This window comes from Cololabis saira, chromosome 4 (genome assembly GCF_033807715.1).
Source record: "Cololabis saira isolate AMF1-May2022 chromosome 4, fColSai1.1, whole genome shotgun sequence".
Taxonomy (NCBI): Eukaryota; Metazoa; Chordata; class Actinopteri; order Beloniformes; family Belonidae; genus Cololabis; species Cololabis saira.
In genome coordinates, this window is record NC_084590.1 from 31,389,769 (window position 1) to 31,411,414 (window position 21,646).

General features: G+C 41.0%; 1 protein-coding gene across 1 annotated transcript; it reads right to left on the bottom strand.

The window, feature by feature from the left end:
• Positions 1-2,353: 2,353 nt before the first annotated feature.
• On the bottom strand, positions 2,354-20,956 carry capn12 (calpain 12). The gene is made up of 22 exons (XM_061719422.1): positions 20,550-20,956; positions 20,209-20,278; positions 19,352-19,470; positions 16,002-16,135; positions 15,692-15,863; positions 14,644-14,727; positions 12,812-12,897; positions 12,575-12,652; positions 12,328-12,500; positions 11,977-12,239; positions 11,875-11,886; positions 11,689-11,768; positions 11,320-11,442; positions 8,789-8,825; positions 8,641-8,712; positions 8,520-8,565; positions 7,102-7,163; positions 6,826-6,894; positions 6,566-6,644; positions 6,371-6,487; positions 4,808-4,860; positions 2,354-4,703 (listed from the first exon to the last, which is right to left on the bottom strand). Exons 1-22 carry the CDS (start codon positions 20,748-20,750, stop codon positions 4,677-4,679), a joined length of 2,157 nt encoding a protein of 718 aa, XP_061575406.1. The 5' UTR covers positions 20,751-20,956; the 3' UTR covers positions 2,354-4,676.
• Positions 20,957-21,646: the final 690 nt, after the last annotated feature.

Here is a 21,646-nt window from a genome sequence, read left to right on the forward strand (position 1 = left end):
TGCAGTTCGCCTACAGAGCCAACAGGTCTAGACGATGCTGTAAACATGGCCCTGCACTTCATCCTCCAGCACCTGGACTCCACAGGAACCTACGCCAGGATCCTGTTGGTGGACTTCAGCTCTGCTTTTAACACCATCATCCCATCTCTGCTCCAGGACAAGCTCTCCCAGCTGAACGTGCCTGACTCCACCTGCAGGTGGATCACAGACTTCCTGTCTGACAGGAAGCAGTGGGTGAAGCTGGGGAAACATGTCTCTGACCCTCGGACCATCAGCACCGGATCCCCTCAAGGCTGCGTTCTCTCTCCTCTGCTCTTCTCCCTGTACACAAACAGCTGCACCTCCAGTCATCAGTCCGTCAAGCTCCTGAAGTTTGCGGACGACACCACCCTCATTGGACTCATCTCTGATGGTGATGAGTCCGCCTACAGGTGGGAGGTCGACCAGCTGGTGACCTGGTGCAGTCAGAACAATCTAGAGCTCAACGCTCTAAAGACAGTGGAGATGATTGTGGACTACCGGAGGAACGCAGCCCCACCGGCCCCCATCACTCTGTGTGACTCTCCAGCAGACATGGTGGAGTCCTACCGCTTCCTGGGGACCATCATAACCCAGGACCTTAATTGGGAGCTGAACATCACCTCCCTCACCAAAAAAGCACAGCAGAGGATGTACTTCCTGCGGCAGCTGAAGAAATTCAACCTGCCAAAGAAAATGATGGTGCAGTTTTACACGGCCATCATTGAGTCCATCATCACCTCCTCCATCACCGTCTGGTACGCTGCTGCCACTGTGAAGGACAGGAGCAGGCTGCAGCGTATCATCCGCTCTGCAGAGAAGGTGATTGGCTGCAATCTCCCATCTCTCCAGGACCTGCAGCCTCCAGGACCCTGAAGCGTGCAGGAAAGATGGCAGCAGACCCTCCCACCCCGGACACAAACTGTTCCAGACTCTTCCCTCTGGCAGGAGGCTGCGGTCCATCAGGACCAAAACCTCACACCATAAAAACAGTTTCTTCCCGACTACAGCTGTCCTCGTCAACAACGCCCCGGACCCCCCTCTTCCGTCTACCAGACTGTCCCTCCACCCCACTCTACGTTACATTAACGTAAAGACCCCACTTCTGACCTTATTCGTCACATTAACGCAGATCCCAGGTCACCTTTGTACAGACTAATTGCTCCGGCACTTTAAAACCAACATGTTGTACATTTTTTCTTTTAATATTATTTGCTCTTTTGTATTGCACCAATCACCACAACAAATTCCTTGTCTGCGTACTACTTGGCAATAAACTTCTTTCTGATTCTGATTGTTTTTACAGTGATGTGGATGTGCAGATGGATGAATAAAAAAGCAACAGTCAATTCAAAACGTTACAACTCGAGAAAAAATTACGAAAATCAGTCCAATCAACACCAAATGCACTGACTGATGTATGATTATGTAATCCTTGTTCCATACTGTAAGAGAGCCCCTTTACACATTCACTGTGAACTGTCCATCCTTAGGTGGGTAAAACACCGGTTAGATTCAGTTACTGTTTCTTTTTCAGACACCATCATGAACCAAACATTTATGTGTAAAATGGCTCAATTATGGGATTTCTATGTAATTTGCTAAAGACTTGCAATAGACTGGCGACCGGTCTAAGGTGTAGATCTGCCTTCGGGCTAAGGAGAGCTGGGATTGGCTCCAGCAGACCTCCATCACCCCGAGGAACAAGCATAGATGATTTTCATGTCTGTTGATTTCCACGTGTTCCTTACATTGTAACACACCTTCTTGCTTTGGTCTTTTACTTTTGTGATGTCGGATGTTTTATTAGAATTTTTTTGTTTTCTTGTTGTTTGTTAGGCCTGTTTAGAGGTCTGATATTTCGCTCCCCATCTGCCTCCTCCTCCAGTTCTCCCTCCTAATTAATGCCACGTGTGTTTTGTTGTCTTTCATGTTTGTCTCACCTGCTTTAGTTTTTATTGAATGTCCTGCCTTTCTTACCTTCCCTGCATTCCTTGTGGTGCCTCCTCTCGTGCTTCCTTTTGCTTTTTAGAGTATCCTGCCTTGCCCCCTGCCAGCTTCTTGTGTTTGATAAAGGACATTACTCCTGTTAGTATTACTCTTTCTTCCCAGACTCCTGCACTGAAGTCAAACACAAAATTCTAATGCAACCGCAATTGTGGTTTTGGATTAAATTTGCTGATTTTCTTCAGGGTGGACCGTAAAAGCTTTGATGAGCCTTTACATTGGCAAAAGTTTTAATTCCTCCCATATTTTATTTAAAATGATCAAATACCTGCAAAATGAGTGAAAACAGAAACAGGTGCAAAGTTGAATTTTAATTGTATACAGAAAAAGAGACAGGGAGCGTGTTTAAGAGTGCATGTGTCTTGTGAGTACAACATATAATTCATATTACACACCTTATCCAGACCATAGACATACAAATAAGGAGAAGCAGAATATTTCTGAGGAAAGAAAACAAAACGATGATGCAGGCTGCGGTGAAAAGGAGGCCAAATACTAAGAGGACTCTTAGGGTCCCTTTCTCTCTCCCCATTGTCTCCTGCTTTCTCTATCACAATGTAAATGGACCGTTGCCGAGGGCAACCTGTGTGTACTCACCTAACGATGAACAGGAAGTTGTGTGTGTGTAAAGGAGCTATTAATAGAACCATGTGTAGAAAGGACATTTGCTTGCATGTGGATATGCGTGTGTGCGTGTGTTTGTGTGTGTAAGCGAAAGAAGCAGGCATGTAACGAGGAGGAGGGGAATGATGCAGATTGTGAGACTCAGACAGTTACTAGAGAGAACAGGAGGGGGAGAAAGAGTGCAGGATGGATGGAAGGAGTGAGGGAATGTCGTGGAGGAGGGGGCGAGTGAGCGTTGACGCTGTACGTGGCGTCAGCGTGATAATAATAGAGATGGTGCGTATAGCTGAGACATCACCCTCACACCCTCAGTGGGGCAGGACTCACTCTGCCTGTGCGGCAGTGAGTGCATACATGTGTCCGTATTTTTTACGGAGTATGTGAATGTGTCCAAGGATGAGTAAACGGTCCGTGTGCGGTATTTTAATTCCCAGCTGTGTAATTGCAGCTGTGATCAGATTAATTTTGTATTTTTCAAACACATCTGTCAGCTCTTAGAAAATAGGAATCATTGCACTTTTTAAAAATTGCAACTGCAGAACACTCGTTTTAGTTATTTTTAATTATTGAAGCAAAAACATAAATACAAAGGTCATAGTAGTGTATGAAGCAGATACCAGCTTTCTTTGAGAGTAAGTAGGGGTAAACCCTGGACAGATCACTAGTCCAACACAAGGCATGATTTATTTCAGTGTTTTCTAAATGTAAAAACTGTTTCTTGTTCTTTTGGCTTTTCCCTTTAGGGCTTACCACTATAAATAATCTGCTATTATAAATGTAAACTAAATAAATGACTGAAATATACATCCATCCATCATCTATACAAACGTTAGCACTATTCAGGAGCCTGGAGTCTATACATGTTGCTCTCTGGTGGTACACCTTGCATAGGTGTTCCACCCTGTTCCACCTTGAGAGATAGTAAAGGCATAATGGGGATGGAAGGTGGGATATATGAATTGCATATTGAGCTCTATATTTTCTTCTCCCATTTCCCCCTTTATTCTGATGAGTCTAACTATATCTGCCTCAGGAGCACGCTTCCCAGAAAATCATGCTGTAATTCCTACATTTGACTGTTAAGCTAACCCTAATCAGATGGTGCACAGAGCCTTGTTTCCTGCTTACAGTGTAGGGAATTGTGGGAAAAAGGCTCAATATTTGTTTTAAGCGTTACATGGGTGTGGTTTCTTTTGTTCCTTGAGTTGTTCAGGTAGGAACAACTTCTGTTTGGTCACAACAACATAAATGCCTGATGACAATCCCTTTTTCAAGGTTGCCCAGTTTTCTCAGAAAAACTCTGCATTGCATTCATAGTGACCATTAGTTGCTTATTAGTCTGTTTAAAGCAATTCATTCTCATTTTGTAGTCAGATCAAAATGTTTTTCAGTGGTTCCCAGCTTTTTCCACTTTAAAATGATGGAGGTTTTTTGTGCTTTGGAGCATTTTAAGTGCTGCATAATTTTGCTTGTGCCCTTCCTCAGATCTTGATGTTGTGCTTCACAGTTCAGTGAACAATTCTCTCAACCTATCGGCTTGGTTTCCCTGTGACACTCACAGCAAACATACAGTACCACCCACAGTGAGACCTCACAAAGACAGGTTTTTATTATTTCTTAATTATGTTCAGTTAACTCCGTTATGCACACTTGGACTGCAGTCAGGTTGCAGGAGCACCTCAAGAAAGAAATAGGATCTTCCAAGCTCAGTAACATGTGGTGTTGTATAAGTTCATAAAACTCGTAAATTGTCTATTTTGGTTTTCATTTCTCAATTTGCAAAGCACTTTGCAACCAGTTTTGTCTTTGTTATTTTTGAAACTTATCTTTACTGATAAAAAGTATACATGACAAGCATTGATATGAAAGCCAGAAAGAGAAAATCAATGCTCCTGCAAGGCCGCAGCATTTTTTAGTTAAAAAAACAAAACAAAACAAAAAGAAAAAAAACACTTTATAAGTGTATGCCATTTGTTTATATATCAGCTTGCCTTGATCCGTGTGAAGCTGTTCTACATGCAGGAGCTTCACACTGTCAGAAACTGAAGCAGCCACTGTGGAGGAGCAACAAAATAGGAGAGAGAAAAGAAGTTCAAAATCCTGTTCTGGACCAGGTCAGTATGAACACACAACAGAGCGTAGTTGTCTCGATACTCACAGAATTGATGCCTCTGTTTTTCACCTCCTGGCTGGTTTCTGCTTCATACAGGGCTGAGGAGAAGAGAGGACAGGATGACTGCGTGCGGTGTCTTTGAAAAGGCTCAGCACATCACATGCAGTTGTGATAACATGTGTTTTTCAAAAACAGCGATCCAAGACAATATCCTGTTTCTCAGCAATGAAGGCACATGAAAAGCTTGTCAGATAAACAAGTAGTGCTCACATTGATGATCTTAAAACCACTCATAAGCGGATACAGCATAATCAAATCAAATAAAATTGCTTTTTTTTTTTAAAGACTGATCTAAGAAAGCAAGTATTATCACTAAAGTTGAGCAAAATTAGAGACATAAACACGGTTGCTCTGTTACAAAACTGTCTCGTGTTTTTTACAGCAGTCAACTCATGAATCACAAAAATACTGAGTTAGATAAATAAACAATCTGGTTAATCCTATTTACATTTAATGCATCACCCATCTTAGGTGAAAAAGAATAGATTTATAGCTATGATGACCACTGCACGAGAGGTTACACTTGAAAAATGTCATGTGGCTTTAAAATGCATAAACACCACTTTATTTCCTACCTTACGTATAATTATTTTAGTTTGTTGACAATATTTGTCTCAGACAACTTGTGGAAGAGGAAAGAAGAAAAAAAATCTGCACCACAAACCAGGAGTCAGCTTTGGACCTTTCTACAATATTTAGTGAAAACTTAATCAAATCATTGTCTTTGTGTTTTTGTTTTTGCTCCATGTTTCTGTATTTGGTCCGGTCTCACCAATGTTTTGTCGGTATTGCAGTGAGACCCAAAAGGACATTTCTGCCTGTGGTGAAAGAACATTTGGAGCTGGTTGGTGGAACAGAGAAAGACACAGAATACACGACAAGTTGGAAAAAAATGATCCACTCTGGTGACCCCTGAAGGGAAAATCAAAAGAAGAATATGTGTCTGATGTTGAGTGCCATAGCTGTAAATATGTATGGAGGACAGGATTCTGTAGTGTAGATGAAGTACATTTCATCAACTCAGGGTGTGTGCGAGACTCTGTATGGACAGACACTGATCCATCAATCTGCTGTGACTGTGCTGACTAGTCTGCTGGCTTGATTTGTTATGCAATGTGATTTTTTTCTTTTTTCTTTTCCAGAGATCCTGATTAATCATAGGTGTGGGCAGATCCCGATCAATCAACATGGCTGCACTCAGTAGATTGGAATCTGTAGAAAACTGCTCCTTTGACCACAGAAATGCACCACAGCCAAAGACAAAACATGACTAAAATTGATGACGTTATCATTCTTAGACAGGGACACAAGTTATACGTGGCAAAGAAAACTCACAGCATTTTGTACCATCTAAAACACAACTATCTTGACATAAAAGGAACACCAACACAGCAAAAGACCGTAAGTAATTGAGACGCACAGCAAACACAGACAGCAAACAGATACAGTTACACTTCCAAAGGGAGACCTTCATTGAATCAAGCAGGTTGTCTGAATTCTGTAGTTGATTTGTGCACATGTGTATGTGTGTGTGTGTTTGTGTCTTACCAAAAAGCTTGCGGAGCCTGGTTACACAGGACACAAAGCAGTGGAATGGCATGTGAGGCTCTCCAGATGCAAATCGCTCGGACACCAGCTGGACTACCTTGTTATCACACTGCATTCCTGGGAAAAGCAGATGGACAAAGGTATGAACCTGGAGGCAAACCTCATGATTGTTCGTGTTTGTGTGTGCATGTATACCAATAGCTTCCAGAGCGGTGTTGAGCTCAAAGAGGCTCATGGTCCCAGAAGAGTCCTCATCAAACTGAACAAAGATGGACTGAGGAGGAAAGAAAGAGAGCAGCATCAGTAAAAGTGACACTATCCTCCCTTCTGTCTCTGTACACACACACACACACACACACACACACACACACACACACACACACACACACACACACACACACACACACACACACACACACACACACACACACACACACACACACACTGAGCTGCACCTGTATTTTGCGCAGATCTGACAGCAAGGCTTCTGCTTGCTCCCGGCTGAGAGTGGCGCGTCCCTTAGTCTGACAGCAGAGTTAAGGGACACCTCAGGAGCAGAAAAGATAGAAAGAGGAAGTTATGAGGACAGACAGTGAGTGAAGAGCATGGACGTCAGCCTGCACAGCTGAGTTAACCCGAGGGTAGGCTGCAATGTGACGAAGATTCAGCAAAACGACAAGGAGACATTAGCATGATTTATATAGAAGAATATTCTCAGGATAAAAGGATACATCCACTCCGAAGATGATCTGCCTGCATGTCTCCAGTGGCAGTTGGTAACCTTTGTAGATAACTAATCAGGAAAGAAAGAAACGGATTGGAGCTGATACTGCGGGACAACAAGGGTTTAAAATAGATTTGTGTAGCTGAAGAATGGAAAAGGTGAAGGAAAGTGTCATCGTTTTTTTCTTACCAAACCAGGTTTAATATAGTTTGCCCGACTGCAGCTATGAGCCTCTGTCTAGACCAGAGTTATTATAGTTATATAATAGTTATAGTTAAGACTAAAACTGAAGTTAACAGTGGAAAAAAATCATGTTAATTGAAATACAGATAAAAACTAAAGTTTTTTAAACAACTAAAACTAAGATAAAAAGAAAAATGAACAATGCAAGTCTAATAGAATTGCTTGTAAAATTCATTATTTTCATTCTCGTTTCATGTCTTTTTTTAATGTTTGCGGCTTCATCTTTCTAATTAATCGTTCTTTTTTCTAATTCTAATTACTCAAAAGAAAGAATAAATGATTTTTGCTCTTTATGGCAGTGTTGATTCTTTCATCCTACATCTTTTCATTTATTTGCAACTGTAAGTCAATACTTAAAGGGGACCTATTATGGCATCTAATACCTATTTTAAACAGGCCTTGAATGTCTTAAACACAAGCTTTTGATTGTTTTTGCTAAATAAATGAGAAATTCAGTCTCTAAGCCATGTCTTTATCTTCCCCGTTTCTAACCCCAATCTCTATGCAGGATTCTGAGTGGGCAGGGAGGCTATGATAATGAGGCTCTGTGCGGATTGGCTGCCTGAATGACGCGATACACCGCTACGAAAAAATGGCGGAAGCTCCGGCCGGCGGAGTTAGTTGTGGGCACGGTTTCACGCATCGCTCCTGTCGTGACGTCACGACAGGAGCAGAATCTGAACGGCTCGTAGAAGCCACATCACACTGGATGGCTCATCCGGGCGGCTGTTCAGACACTGCAGAATTTGGTTGCTTTCCTCCTTCTCTGAGTTGGCAGACTGAGGGGAGACCACTTTATATATGTTGAAGCAAGAAAAAACGTGTTTTTCATAATAGGTCCCCTTTAAGAAAACTAAAACTATGACTAAAACAAAACTTAAACTAAACAATTTTTCAAAACTAAAACTTCTGATACACTTGTTAAACTAACTAAAACTAAACTGAAATAATCAAACAAACTGGAAAATGAAATAAAAGTGAAAACCATGAAAAAATTTACAACTTTTATAACACTGGTCCAGACTGATGACCTCTGCGCCTCCAGCGTCCTACTCATCCAAGTGAATGTTGCTACTTTGTCTCCATCTAGTGGCTGAGATGGCACTGCTGGTAAACTGGCTGGCTTTGCACAGTGAAGGTAAATAATGCCGAGTTGCACATGTGATACGTGGGTTCTCTGACCTGAGTTGAACAGCTTCATGATGTCTTTGGCATTCAGCCTGTCATCCTGTCAGGGGAAAAAGGAGGGAAAAATTGTACGGTTGGACACGTAGCATAAAGTGCATGATTGTAAGAAACTTACCATGCCAGCATTCTCATCAAAAGTGCTCTCAACCCGTCTGTGATCTTCAGGGGAGACAGGGGTGGCCATAACCTGAAAGACACACTTAAATGTAACACAACACTTTCATCACGAGATATCTTCTGGTGTTTCATATCTCTGAACTCACAGGGAGGTAGCTGGAGGAGCAGATGAACTCTTGTGCCCTATAAAGAAGAGATCACACCAGACTGTTAGCTTATTTCTCTATTGTTGTACTTTTTAAGGTTTTATTCCCTTTCACTTGTACTGACCAGAAACAAAATCAGGGAGTGAAAGCAAAAGCAAACAAGTAAAAGCATCGATGTCTATGATAGAGAAAAAGTTCTGGAGTCATGTTTCTACTTGCCTAATGTCTCTGTTTTTTATTGTTTTGTGTTGTAATATAATCATTAATGATGTTTATTCTGATCGTCGGCAATTATACATTAAATACTCGCTTTATCCTGTTCAGGGAGAGTAGTGTCTATCTTTGCTGTCATAGTGCAAAAAGCTGTGTACACAGAAACAAGCCATCGGCCCAATGTGTTGAGGTTTCCCCTGATAACTTTGTTATAATTGTCCTGGTTAGCACTTAAGTTAGAAGGTTCCGGGTCTTAATCCTGAGTGGGGCCTTGTGTGGAGTTCTTATGCTCATGTGGGTTTTTTCCAAGAATCTGACTTCCTCTCACAATCCAAACACACTCTCAGGTTGACTGGTGCCTCTAAATGGCCCTTTGAAATAAGTGAGAATGAATGTGGATACTGGTATGTGTGTGGCCGTGTGATGGACCGATGCTCCTCAATCCACCTGATTACAGCTGAGATGGGGCCCTGCAGACCTCTGTGACTAAGATTGAAGCGGGTATACTTTATGGATGAATGGACACATTTTACAAATTTTGCCAATCATTAAATTGATCTTACATACATTTGAGCTGTAGCCACCAAAGAGAAACCATTAATGTGGTTATGCAGGGCTGAAAGTCTACGGCAGACACATCATTTGTATGCAGAGTATATATTTTAGATGAAAACTACATTGCATTACTTGGAAATTGAGTGTCAATGTAAACAAAGTCTAAATGTCCCATGCTTTTACTCAAGAAAAGTAACATTTCTAAAGATCTTTTATATCATTCACTGAAACTGTGAGAGTTGGACATCGATCGATAGATAGATAGATCGATCTATTGATAGATACTTTATCAATCCCAATGGAAATTTAAGTTAAATCTTAGTCAAAATGACTCTAGTAAATAAAAATCTCCTGTACGAACATGTTAACAAGGCTAAAGTTAAGTCTTTACTGCAGTTATTAAAATCATAAATGTATAAAGTTGGAAACAGAGCGTCGGCCTAAACGTAGCTGTAGGGCCATGGGTCGCCGCACTCTTGAGCACATCAGCATGTGACTCAGGAGTTAAACTGGGCCCTTATAAAGGGCTTTGTGTTCATGACTTAAAGGGGACCTATTATGAAAAACACGTTTTTTCTTGTTTTAACATATATAAAGTGGTCTCCCCTCACCCTGCCAGCACAGGGGAGACAAAATACCATGAAATTCTGCAGGGTCTCTGACCCCCGCCTTACAGAGTCCCCCAGTGTCACGTGACCTTTTTTTGAGCCATTCTGAATCTGCGCCTATGGTGACGTCACCATAGGCGCTCATTTCCATAGGTTCAGCCTCCGCTGCTGAAACCACGCCCACAACCAGCTCTCTCCGCTGCTGGAGCGGTCCTTTCCTTCAGCCAGTCGGACGCGGCGCCGTGGCGCCGCGGATCCGGGTTAAATCATCCAGGTTCCCGGGTGGTTTGGGAGCTGGGTCCTCGGGGGTCTGTCCCAGGTCGGACCAGCTTCACCCTCCGAGATTTTAAGCGAAATCTGTCTGTTTGATCCCCGGTAACGGGAGATGCGCCGCGGATGCGCTCCGGAGCCGATCTGTGCGCCCTCCGTGCGGTTGCAGCGCCAGCGCGCAGAATCCGCCGGGCAGATCCGGCTGAAATTCCGCTGGTCGCTCCCCGGGAGTCCCTGCTACCAGTCCAGGCCGGTTCCTGCGGTCCCAGCCGGTCGGAACTCGGTCAGATTCCCCGGTTAAAGCCGCGGTGATGCGCGCTGCTCCCGGGCGCCCGGCGTGGCTCCGGGGCCAGCGTTCAGCATTCGCCGGGTAGATCCGGCTTAAATAGTGCATAAATGTTATTTATATACAACTCATATTTTATTTTTTTAACAATAAAGTTTCCATTTGTGAAAATTCAGTGTTGTATTTATTTACAGGCTGGGGCTGCTCTGGCGGAGCGAGGTTTATGCTCCTCCCCTGCTACACGTCATTCAGGGAGCCAATCAGCAAAGAGCCTCATTATCATACCCCCCCCTTCCCTAAAAATGAGGCGCAGAAAAAGAGGTTAGAAGCGGTAAAACTAGTGACAGGGCCCACAGGCTGGATTTATGATTTATGTAGAAAAAACAAGCTTTAGATAGTTTTTAAGACATTCAAGGCCTGTTTAAAATATACATTAAATGCCATAATAGGTCACCTTTAACAAAGCATCCATTAAGAGAGTGGACACACTTTGTCTCTTGAAATTAGGCCCTAAGTGCACCCTAAGTTGTGTTCCCATGATGTTTGCCTCCTGTTTTGGGGTTGTCCAGGCCCTTCAAACGAACCTCCCTACATCTTACCCAAGAGTGTTTCTGGTCTTGGCGAAAGTGCGGATAAAGAACTCCGCAGGCTGGTTTGGCCGATAAGTGGATCCTACGATGATGTAATTACCAGGATCCAGACGTAGTTTCCTCCAAACACCTCTGTGGAGCAAAGTTAAATAGTTATATCTATTGAATGATACTAGCAAGCTGTCAGCTATGCAGCCTCTAATACATCTGTTACAGATTTAAACATCAACAAAGGTCAGAAGCTGGTTATGCTAATAATTGCAGAGGGGCGTGGTTTAACTCTACTGTTTTACCTTACGCACCTAAGTAAAGACATCGGCTTCAAACTAAAGAGTGTTAAAACAAGTAATAATATTTCCTTTTCCATTGATCTCTTACCTCTGAGCCCTGTATTTCCCAGAACGACCCACCGGGCGATTTTTCATGAAGAATCTACGGTCCAGACAGGTACCTTGCAGCTATGAGGAGAACCGGAGTATGACTAATAAAACGAATACTCCAAACATGAGATTATTCTGAAATTACTCTAAGATAAGAGTGATGAATTAACTGTTAGACATTCACCTCAGGAGGTACCTGGAATGAAGAAGAAGAAGAACAATGACACTCAAATTGATTTGGAAACAAGAATACAAAAGGTGAATGAATGAGGAGCTTCACTCTCACCCTGTAGACGTGGAAACCTATGTAGAGGAAGTTAGTTTTATTCTTCTTCCTGCGGTTTTTCTGCAAGAGCTCCACCAGCAGTGTGCACTGTTTGGCTTTCTGCTTCTGCTTCTCTGCTCTCTTCTTCTCCTCTGGAGTCATGGTCTCAGCTTCATCACTATCATCACTATCATCATCATCATCATCATCATCTTCATCATCCTCGTCATCTTGGTCGTGTTCTTTGAGTAACAGCTGGAACTGTGGATTCTTCCAGAAGGATCCTGAGAGAAATAAAAACAGCAGTGTCACCACCGAGAGCTCGTCATACGGGGTTTGTTTGAATGAATAACTGGAGAGATCTAAACATACTGTTGAATCTGCGGCTGCCACCGGCAGAGCTCCCCGGTACCCAGGATCCTTCATTCTCACTGATAGTCCATGAAGATGGGGTGGCAGTTGTGCCTGCGCCCTCCAAAGAGTCAGGGCTCACACTGCACAGCTCCACGATGTTGAATATCCTGCTGAAGTCGTCAACACTGATCCTGATGGAGACAGTAACCCAGATTAGCTCCTGTTATTGAGAGCAGCTGTTTGAGTTTAACTATCTCCTCAGTACCAGAACTCTCCATCCTCTTTCTTTTTCAGTTCAAGTCTTTCCTTCTCTGATTTGTCCAAGTCATCCCACTCTTTACCCCTGCAGTCAAACACATACAACGAGAAACTCAAAATCATTTCAGACCCTATAATTTGTACGTGTGTGTGTGTGTGTGTGTGTGTGTGTGTGTGTGTGTGTGTGTGTGTGTGTGTGTGTGTGTGTGTGTGTATATATGTGTCAATGCTCTCTGTCACTCACTTATCGCTCCAGGGTCCTGAATATTCAATGAAGCCCCAGGGGTTTCTCAGTTTCAGAAGCAAAATGTTATTTGATGCTTTTGTCACCTAAAATGTAAACAGGCCAACGAAACGACACAGTCAGATTGAATCGGAGTACCAGAGCAACGATCATATAAACTTCAATGCCTTTTAGGTAAAATTAGATTGAATGTTCTTTTAATTGTATCAATTTAAAACAAATTCCTATAAAATTAGTTATCATAAGTGAGTATTTATGAGAAATGGTATGACATACAATAGATTAGATAGGAGCACATTGTAAATGGGATGTAATTATATTAGATCAAAATCAGATTTAATTAGAGGAGTAGATCATTCTAGCTCTGGGTAAGATTAAGCAAAGATGTGACAAAAGTGGTTTATTTATATCACCCAATATTAGAAATGGGATGCAGCCAGATGTTATAACTGTTTTTTATTAGGTCAGATTTAGTTTTAAAATAATAATTATACATTAGATAAGATCTGGTTACATAATAACAGAGTAGATTTGAACTGATATTGAATGTTGCAGTTAAATCAGATTATAGGATTTTTAGTTTTGGGGAATTTAATATTTTTTTGTGACTAAAGTGAAACAACATTACCAAATTAAATAACATCAGTTTAGATTTTAATAGGACATCAGATTATTAAAAGGAATATTAAAATGAGATAACATAATTAATTCATAAATGATAGCTAAAAATAAGAAAACCATAGGTTGTTCCAGGGGGCGTGGCCACAGTGCATTTGGCCCAATAGAAACCCGATTGATCCCCACTCATCTGTCTTTTGTTCAAGAAAGATTATTGGATTGCAAGTGATGCAATTCCAATCCCAAATAGCCACTGACACTAATGTATCCAAATATTTATATCCATCCCCATTAAAGCTTACAAAAGAAGAAGAAAGAACACGGTTTTAAAAGAATAGGACAAGAGGACAAGAGAGATTTGAAATATTTTGGAAATATTTTGTGGTGTTTGTTAGTAAAATAAATCACAAATCCACAAATTGGTCATCATTCATGTGCAAAACAACATTTGCTGAACTGATGAGATTCAGCTCAAGTCTGAAAAACATTACATGAAAAAGCAGCCACTTATGTGAGCATTAACCAAGACTTCCAAGTTGGAATTTTAACTGGAACGCCCCTGAATTCATAATTCAAAATTTAAAAGTTGTAAAAATACTTCAACTATTCACATCAATAAAGTAAACACACTTTTACTACTTATAACAGTTCTTATTTTATTCATCTTAAGTCAAAAGACACAGAAATTTTTGTTTTTTATCAGTATTTGCTAAATGCTCCTGACAGCTCTGTTATGAGTTAGTATTGCTAACAACGGCAGGCAGCGATAACAGCTAGTCTGATGTTTTTTTTATTGATTTCTTTTTTTTTAATTTAATTAAATTTGATATGATTTAATTTATTATTTATGACCAGGCCTCTGGAAGAGTCAACTCGTTCCAATTTCAGACTTCCAAGTTAAATGGACTGCACTATTTCTTGTGTTTAGGCATAAACAGTAGCTGATATAACTTTTTAAAATAGCATAGTGTTGGCATAATGTGTGATTGGTGAAATATATCAATTTTATTTATTCCCTTCATTGTGCACCTTAACAAAAAAGGGATTGTGTAGAAGGATGATTGAAAACTACTTGACCCGTCAGCCTGAAACATGTCCCTTTGACGATCTTTATATAAAAAAATCCTGCATCCGGCACTGAGGCAAACACATCAAAGAATCACATGACAAAAGACGACACACAGACTGCGGCGTTTTCTCTGCATCATACTGGCCTTGTCGGCGTCAGTGATAGCATACGCGTGGCCCTTTACCAGCCCATCTGCAGTCACTTTACCAATTTCACGATAGCTGAATGCCTGTGAGGACAAAAAAGAAAAACAGAGCAGGAGAAGAGAGATTCAAGTGGGAGCATCATGCGTGAACATTTTAAGCAGGGTTGCCACCCGTCCCTTGAAATACGAAATTGTTACGTAATTGGGAATTAAAAGTTGTGTTACGTATTGAACCAATACGGAACACAGTTGATTCCGTATTTCACAATTGTCCCATGCACGTCTGTCACACTCGCACACACATGAACAACGAACTAACAATAGTGAACACAATAAAGGACAGGATATATTAAAGACAGCAACATATGTTGGTTCGCTCTCTGTTATTTATTGACGTCATAATATACAGGTGAAGGTTGGAAAATTTGAATATATTGCAAAACTTTGTTTCATTCGTTTCAGTAAATTCAACTAAAGGTGAAACAAATATACTATTTCCCACTACATGAAAAGTGAGATATTTCAAGCCTTTATTTGTTATAATTTTGATGATTATGGCTCACAGCTTATGAAAAAAAAATTAGAATGTTTTATGAAATCAATAAACAATTCAATCATCACAATTATAACAAATAAAAGTTTGAAATATCTTGCTTTGCATGTAATGAGGCTAGGTAATATATATTAGTTTCACCTTTTAAGTTGAATATAAATTAACTTTTACAGCATATTCTAATGTTCCGACCTTCACCTGTATGTATATTATACATCTTGGCTGATGTGGACATACATAGCATAGGAGCAGAGGCTATTTCATATGCTATATGGTTGGCTGTCTGTAAAGTCATGCAAGTTCAATGCTATTAAAGCACTTTAAACTTTAAATCAAAGCATTTTGTTTTTTGATATAAAATAAATACATTTCTATGTATTTTAGAAGTTTTGGGGATGTCCCTTTTTTTGGTGTCTGCACTGCTGAAATGGGGCGTCCCTTATTTCTATTTCTTAAAGGTGGCAACCCTAATTTGAAGGTGTATGTTGGATGTACCTGGATGAAGCAGCTGAGGAGGCTTCCTCTGGACAGAGCAGCAGTCAGCGACCTCCAGAGGACTGGAGGGGTGCGGGATGAGACAGGAAGCGAGTATGCGATGCCTCCGGTGAAATCCTCCATGCCCTCTGAAATATTCCCTCCCTTCAGACTCCCGTAGGATCCAACTAACCTACAGAAGATGTGAAGTATTTATCTCTAGAAGTTGTGCATCCCAGTCAAACTGCTATAGCGGAAAGCACACACTGAAAGAGAGTGGGTGATGTCAGACATTACAACCCGGGAACATATGCTGGCAGTGGCAACTGACTTGGCATAGGCCTTCTCCACCAGGGCGCTCCAAAACTCATGGCGAGTGTCTGAGTAGCTGAAGAGCAGGCGGCCCTCACGTACTGGCAGCCTGTCATCCACCACCACCTCCACCCACTCACCATACTGCCAGAACTGCACAGAGGGAGAGAGACGGTGACAGGAAGAGCAGAATAGTGAAATGAGTGATGGACTGGATGTAATGAGTAAGAATGACTCATGACGAATTACAACAAGGAGAAAAGCACAGAGTGAACTTTAACTCCATAGCCTCAATCTATTCTTAAAAGCTGGTCATTTTCTTCTCGTCATTGGTACCTGGGATAAGCAGAAGAAGCAAGCTATGAATACAAAACAGTTTCAAATTATAACATTTTAAGCATCTATCACACAAACAGTTATTTAACTTGAAATCCAGCAGACGTAGATTTCACTTCTTTTGTTTAGCTTCTACCAGCTCCTGAAAGACAAGGTACGTTTTGGTCTTCAGCTTCTAACCGCTTAACTTTGTTGACCTCTGTGTTGGAGTGAGAGCGGTGAGGGTGAACCAAAACAAATTTCATGAACAAGAAATTACAGCTAAGAAGACCAATATCCAATACTCTTTAGGGCACAATTCAGTCTGAACGCCCACAATGAGGTTTCACAACATGAACAGATATATGCAAATGTATTGTGGTGCTGTAACTGTGTTGGCAAGACCAAACCTAGACCAAAACAAGATTTATAACCTTAACTGTTCTGAACAAAGTTAAGAGTGATCACTGACATTGTTAAATAGTAGGACGTCAGTGGAAGCTGTTGTACTGCTGGTTGAAGAAAAGGAAGACAGAGAGGGAAAAGGGGTGCCACAAGACAGCGAGAGGGAGACTCTCTGATATGATGTAGAGAAGAAAGGTGGATATACTGTTTGTCCAGGAAACAGGTGGAAAAGGCAGCAAGGCTGGAAGCATTGGAATAGGATAAAAAGTGTCTTAAGATGGGTTAGATGGGAGAAGAAAAGGTGAAGGGTGAAATGTTGTGAAGAGTGTTCGGGAGGGGATGAGAGGATCAGACAGGGTGATGATTATGAAGATTGAAACTGGAGTAATGCTGATGAACATTATCAGTGTTTAATCAGTGAAAAGTTAGATGAAGGGATGGGTATCATTCCCAGGCGTGACGCTTATACATGTTATGCTTGTACACAATATGTAATGCACATAGACACAAACTAAGCCCTCACAAGGGTGTTACTGGACATGACTGGGTGTGTATTCATAGTGATCATAGTGCACTCTCACAGCAGCAGCTGCTCAGAGCAGGCCTGCACTGGTCTGTATCTGTGGTCCAGGTGTTACTCAAGTTGTCACGGCAAACAAACAGTTTAGACACATAATATGAGGAAGTGTGCTCTTTATGTGGACAAAAACCTGCATAGGTCATGACATTTTTAGGGGAACACGATAGGGTTAATGTTAATGATTAATTCAAGCCAGTATAATGCCCTGTGAAGTCATCGGTACACAACTCTCTGCATGTTTGTCTGTGTGTTTTTGTCTCGGGGGGTAGTCACTGTGCAAGTCTGGACTGCTCTTCCACCACCCTGAGAGGGCAAAATGAGCTTCCAGTCCTCCTTTGTCCTGCTTGTTCAGTCACGCCACATTCTCCCTAACAAATTGTGAAGGTCCACAGCTCCCGGGTGGAGAAAAAAAGAAAAAAGAAAATGGAACATTAAATATAGTTTTAGCCTTTGCACGCTCGAGACATTTAATCAGATGATGTGTTATTGATCTGAATGGATCTTAGCCAGCGGATAATTAATTCTAGATTAAAATCACAACGTCTAATGAGGTGATAAAACTGTGAGATAAAACTATGAGAACTCCATGAAGGGATAGCACCAGGATGAGTTGATACCTGTTTGATGCAGCTGTCTCCTTTAAGCACCAAAGCTGTGGCCAGACAGATAAATGAACAAATCACTTATTGGAGGTGGTCTAAAAGGTCGGAGCCAGATCAGATAAAAGATGTCAAACTTCAAAGAATCCTTCATATGTTAAACGAACTAAACGAGTATAAATCAAGGCCATAAATCCATCCTGATGATTTCATTTTAACTATCTGCTGACTTTATTTGTCTATACACAATAGTTTTTATTGGAGGCAGTTCAAGCAGGAACAAATGATTGATGTCAAATTATATATTGCCATTTATTTATTAGTAATAATGGCTCACTGGCTAAATGTGCACTGTGTGCATTATACCTGAACGTTTAGTGAGGAGTCATTTGAACATACAGCTCTTAATTTAGTACAAATCCACAGATTTTCACATTGGACATATTTGTTGGTCAGTCTGATGGTGTTTGTTCATGGCAGGACTTGAGTCAGGTTGCATTGTGGGTAATGTAAGTGCTGGACTTTAACAAGATGAAGAATGCATGGTGCAGAAGTTCTTATAGAGGAGTTGTGTTCAACGCTCCATACACGTTAAGCATGCCACAAGCTGATATTTGTTATTTATCATCACACTTATTTGCATTACAGCACAAGTCATTTAACGTAAACTAAAATGTGTGCACTGGAAGTCAGAAGTTCTGCTGCATCTCATCAAAAAACACTATAAACATTTGGAATCTGAGGAGATCATCTGCTGTAGCTTTAAAGGTGTTATGTTTCTTCCTTGATGCAGAATTTCTTCTGTTAAACATCTCTTTGTTGTAATTTTTCTGGACTCCAGGCCAGTCTGTATCTTTGATGTCTGAGTTTTCAGTCTTGCTGCTTGCATACAGAGATTTTTCTTTTCATGTGCATCTTTTGATAATATTAATAATATACACTGTATTGTTAATGATGACATTTTCAAATTGCGAGAAACATTTTTTTCTTAAATCGTTGAATTACTTAACCATGTAATCTTTCACAGAGTTGGAATCATTTTTGCTGACCTGTTGTTAATAAAATCCTTTTTGTGTCTTTAGATTGCCTCTGACTCACGTTGGCCTCAAATTCAATAATAATACGCATTTTTAAAACAAAATCAGTGTTTTGTTGTTTAGTCCAATGTTTCCAACTTATCCAAAGGGTCTGAATGATTTATAGTTTTATATCACACCGTGTGTGTTGTGTATTCATTTGCAATCTGAGATAAAAAATAATGTTGTAAACTATTGGCTCTTTGTGTATAAAGCTGAGTTTGCAAGTTCACACTGCATGTTCCCAAAATAATTAGTTGCAGTATCCTAAAACTGGTGGCACATCTGTGAACTTGGAGTCATGTAGTCTGAGGAACATTCCAGTCCTTGCTGGAACAGTTCGTCAGCAGTTTAACTCACCCCACACCGAGCGAGGATGGCCGGGTTTACTTACCCTAAAATGGAAAATCCCTGCATAAGGTTTGTCCAGGGTTTGCTTGGGTGGCACCACCTTCACAAAGAGAGGCCGGTGAATGGTGAGGCAGGAAAGGGCCGCCAGCAGCCAACAGTTACCTGATAAATTAAGAAAAAAATGAATGACTGAGGAATTAATGACAAGTATCTTATTTCAGTGCGAAGTCAGAGTTGCTGAAGCACAAAAGCATGAACATTTGTAATAAGTCACATTCGGCTCAAACGACAAACATCTGTTGTGTGTTCTTTCTGTGGAGATGTTGCATTATCTGTGTACATTTTTGTGAAAAACCTCCTGAGCAGTGAGTTGGGAAGAAAACACATACCGAAAATAAGTGGGATGCAGGAGGTATTGATCTGGAGCTCCGATATATTTATGTACAAGTTAAAACCACAAGCAGAAATCCAGAAATCCCAGAGGTGAGGAGAATCTGCTTTTATGCAGCAAACATTTGTTTGACACAAATAGGAGAAAGACTGAACAACACAAATTCTAACAAGGGCTTTGGGCTAATGAAATCAGGCCGTGCAGAGAGAAGATTTCCAGAACGTTTGTGATATATGTGGACTACAGAGTTCAGTCCACAGCATAAGGCTTCATACATTTTTCTCTACAGCGCTAAATACTACATTTAATGAAATTACAAAACAATGGTGTGTGGAAGGCTTCACCTATTATTAAAGTGAATTGAACTCCTCCATGAAGTTCTGCATTGCTAATTTATAGGACGCATGAGTATGGTGGACCCCAGTTTCAGCTCTCATGGAGGGAAGCTGAGCAACGTCATTAGAAACAGATTCTATATCACTCTATTGTAATGTTTATGATGCACTTACCAAGTTGTCCCTGACAGATATCAGTGGTCCCAGTGGTGCCCTCCACAAACACAGCATCATTATGGATGTCCTTAAGAAGTGGAGCAAAAGCAGATCTGCTGAACACAAACTACTGGTGTGATTAAGGAATCTGGACAGGTCACTCTTTCAGTCTATAATCTCATTATTGAAAAAGAACTGGGAGATATAAACCTTGACGATTTGAAAACCCAATAATGAAAGCTTTTTTTTTTTCTTAAAAAAGGAGTTTTTAGACATAATACATTACCGGGCAAAATGGAAATGTTCAAAATGTCGTTTAGACACACTATCTCCTTTATTGTGCATTTATGACTTGTCACCTTGGGTCGCTTCCATTTGATTGCCTTTCCTGGACTCGGGTCTTCGGGCATCCCGATGGACTTCTGCTCAGCCTCAAAAGTTGGATCACAGAAGAGCACACCTGACTGCAGACAGCCCTGCAGGAGCTTTTCGTAGTCCTGGTCCCGAAACCTAATCGGATTCTCGATGGAGCCCAGAGGTGCGGCCTTGTGGGAACTCATGATCGCAGATTGTGCAGCTTCACAGCAACTGTCAAATGCAAAATATGAGCAGTCAGCGCTTAAATATGAGCACACCCCCACCAGATCCCGCGGGGGCCTGCGGAGCGCCTCCCCGGCTCCGCATAGACCAGAGCAGGCGTGCAGAGCGCCGGAGGCCCCTGGGAGCAGAAGACGCCGTAATAACACGGTGCTGCAGCATGTCTTTGATCTGGCTGTTTGTTTGCTTTTTTAAAACCTCCACCAGGACCAGTTTTACCTGAGCGGACGGCAGGAAATAAAAAAAACAGTCATATAACTGGACATCTTTACAAGGACTAAAGGTTATAAACCAAACCCTCCAGCAGTGCACTAAAAGTAAAAGCTCTCATTAGTACACCCTCTTCTTTTTAGCTGCTTCTTTTGGTTGATGCGGACGTGTTTTCAATGAATTTCCTTCAACAATATTGTGGAATTTACGGAAGAGTATTAGGGCCATGCAGGAGAAAAAATATTTGTGAGGGGAAGATTATTTTTTTATTGTGCACTTCGAGAAAAAAGTCGAAATGTCGAGAAAAAAGTCGAAATGTCGAGATTAATGTTGAAATATAATTTCAAGAATAAAGTTGAAATTTCGTGTATAAAGTCAAAATTTCGTGAATAAAGTCGGAATTTCGAGAATAAAGTTGAAATACATTTTAACTTTTTTCTCGAAATTGTACTTCAACATTATTCTCAACATTTCGACATTTTTCTCGACACTTCGACTTTTTTCTCAACATTTCATCTTTTTTCTCGAAATTGTACATTATTCACAAAATTTTGACTTTTTTCTCGACATTTTGACTTTTCTCAAAATTTCGACTATTCACAAAAATTTGACTTTTTTCTCAACATTTCGACTTTTTTCTCAACATTTC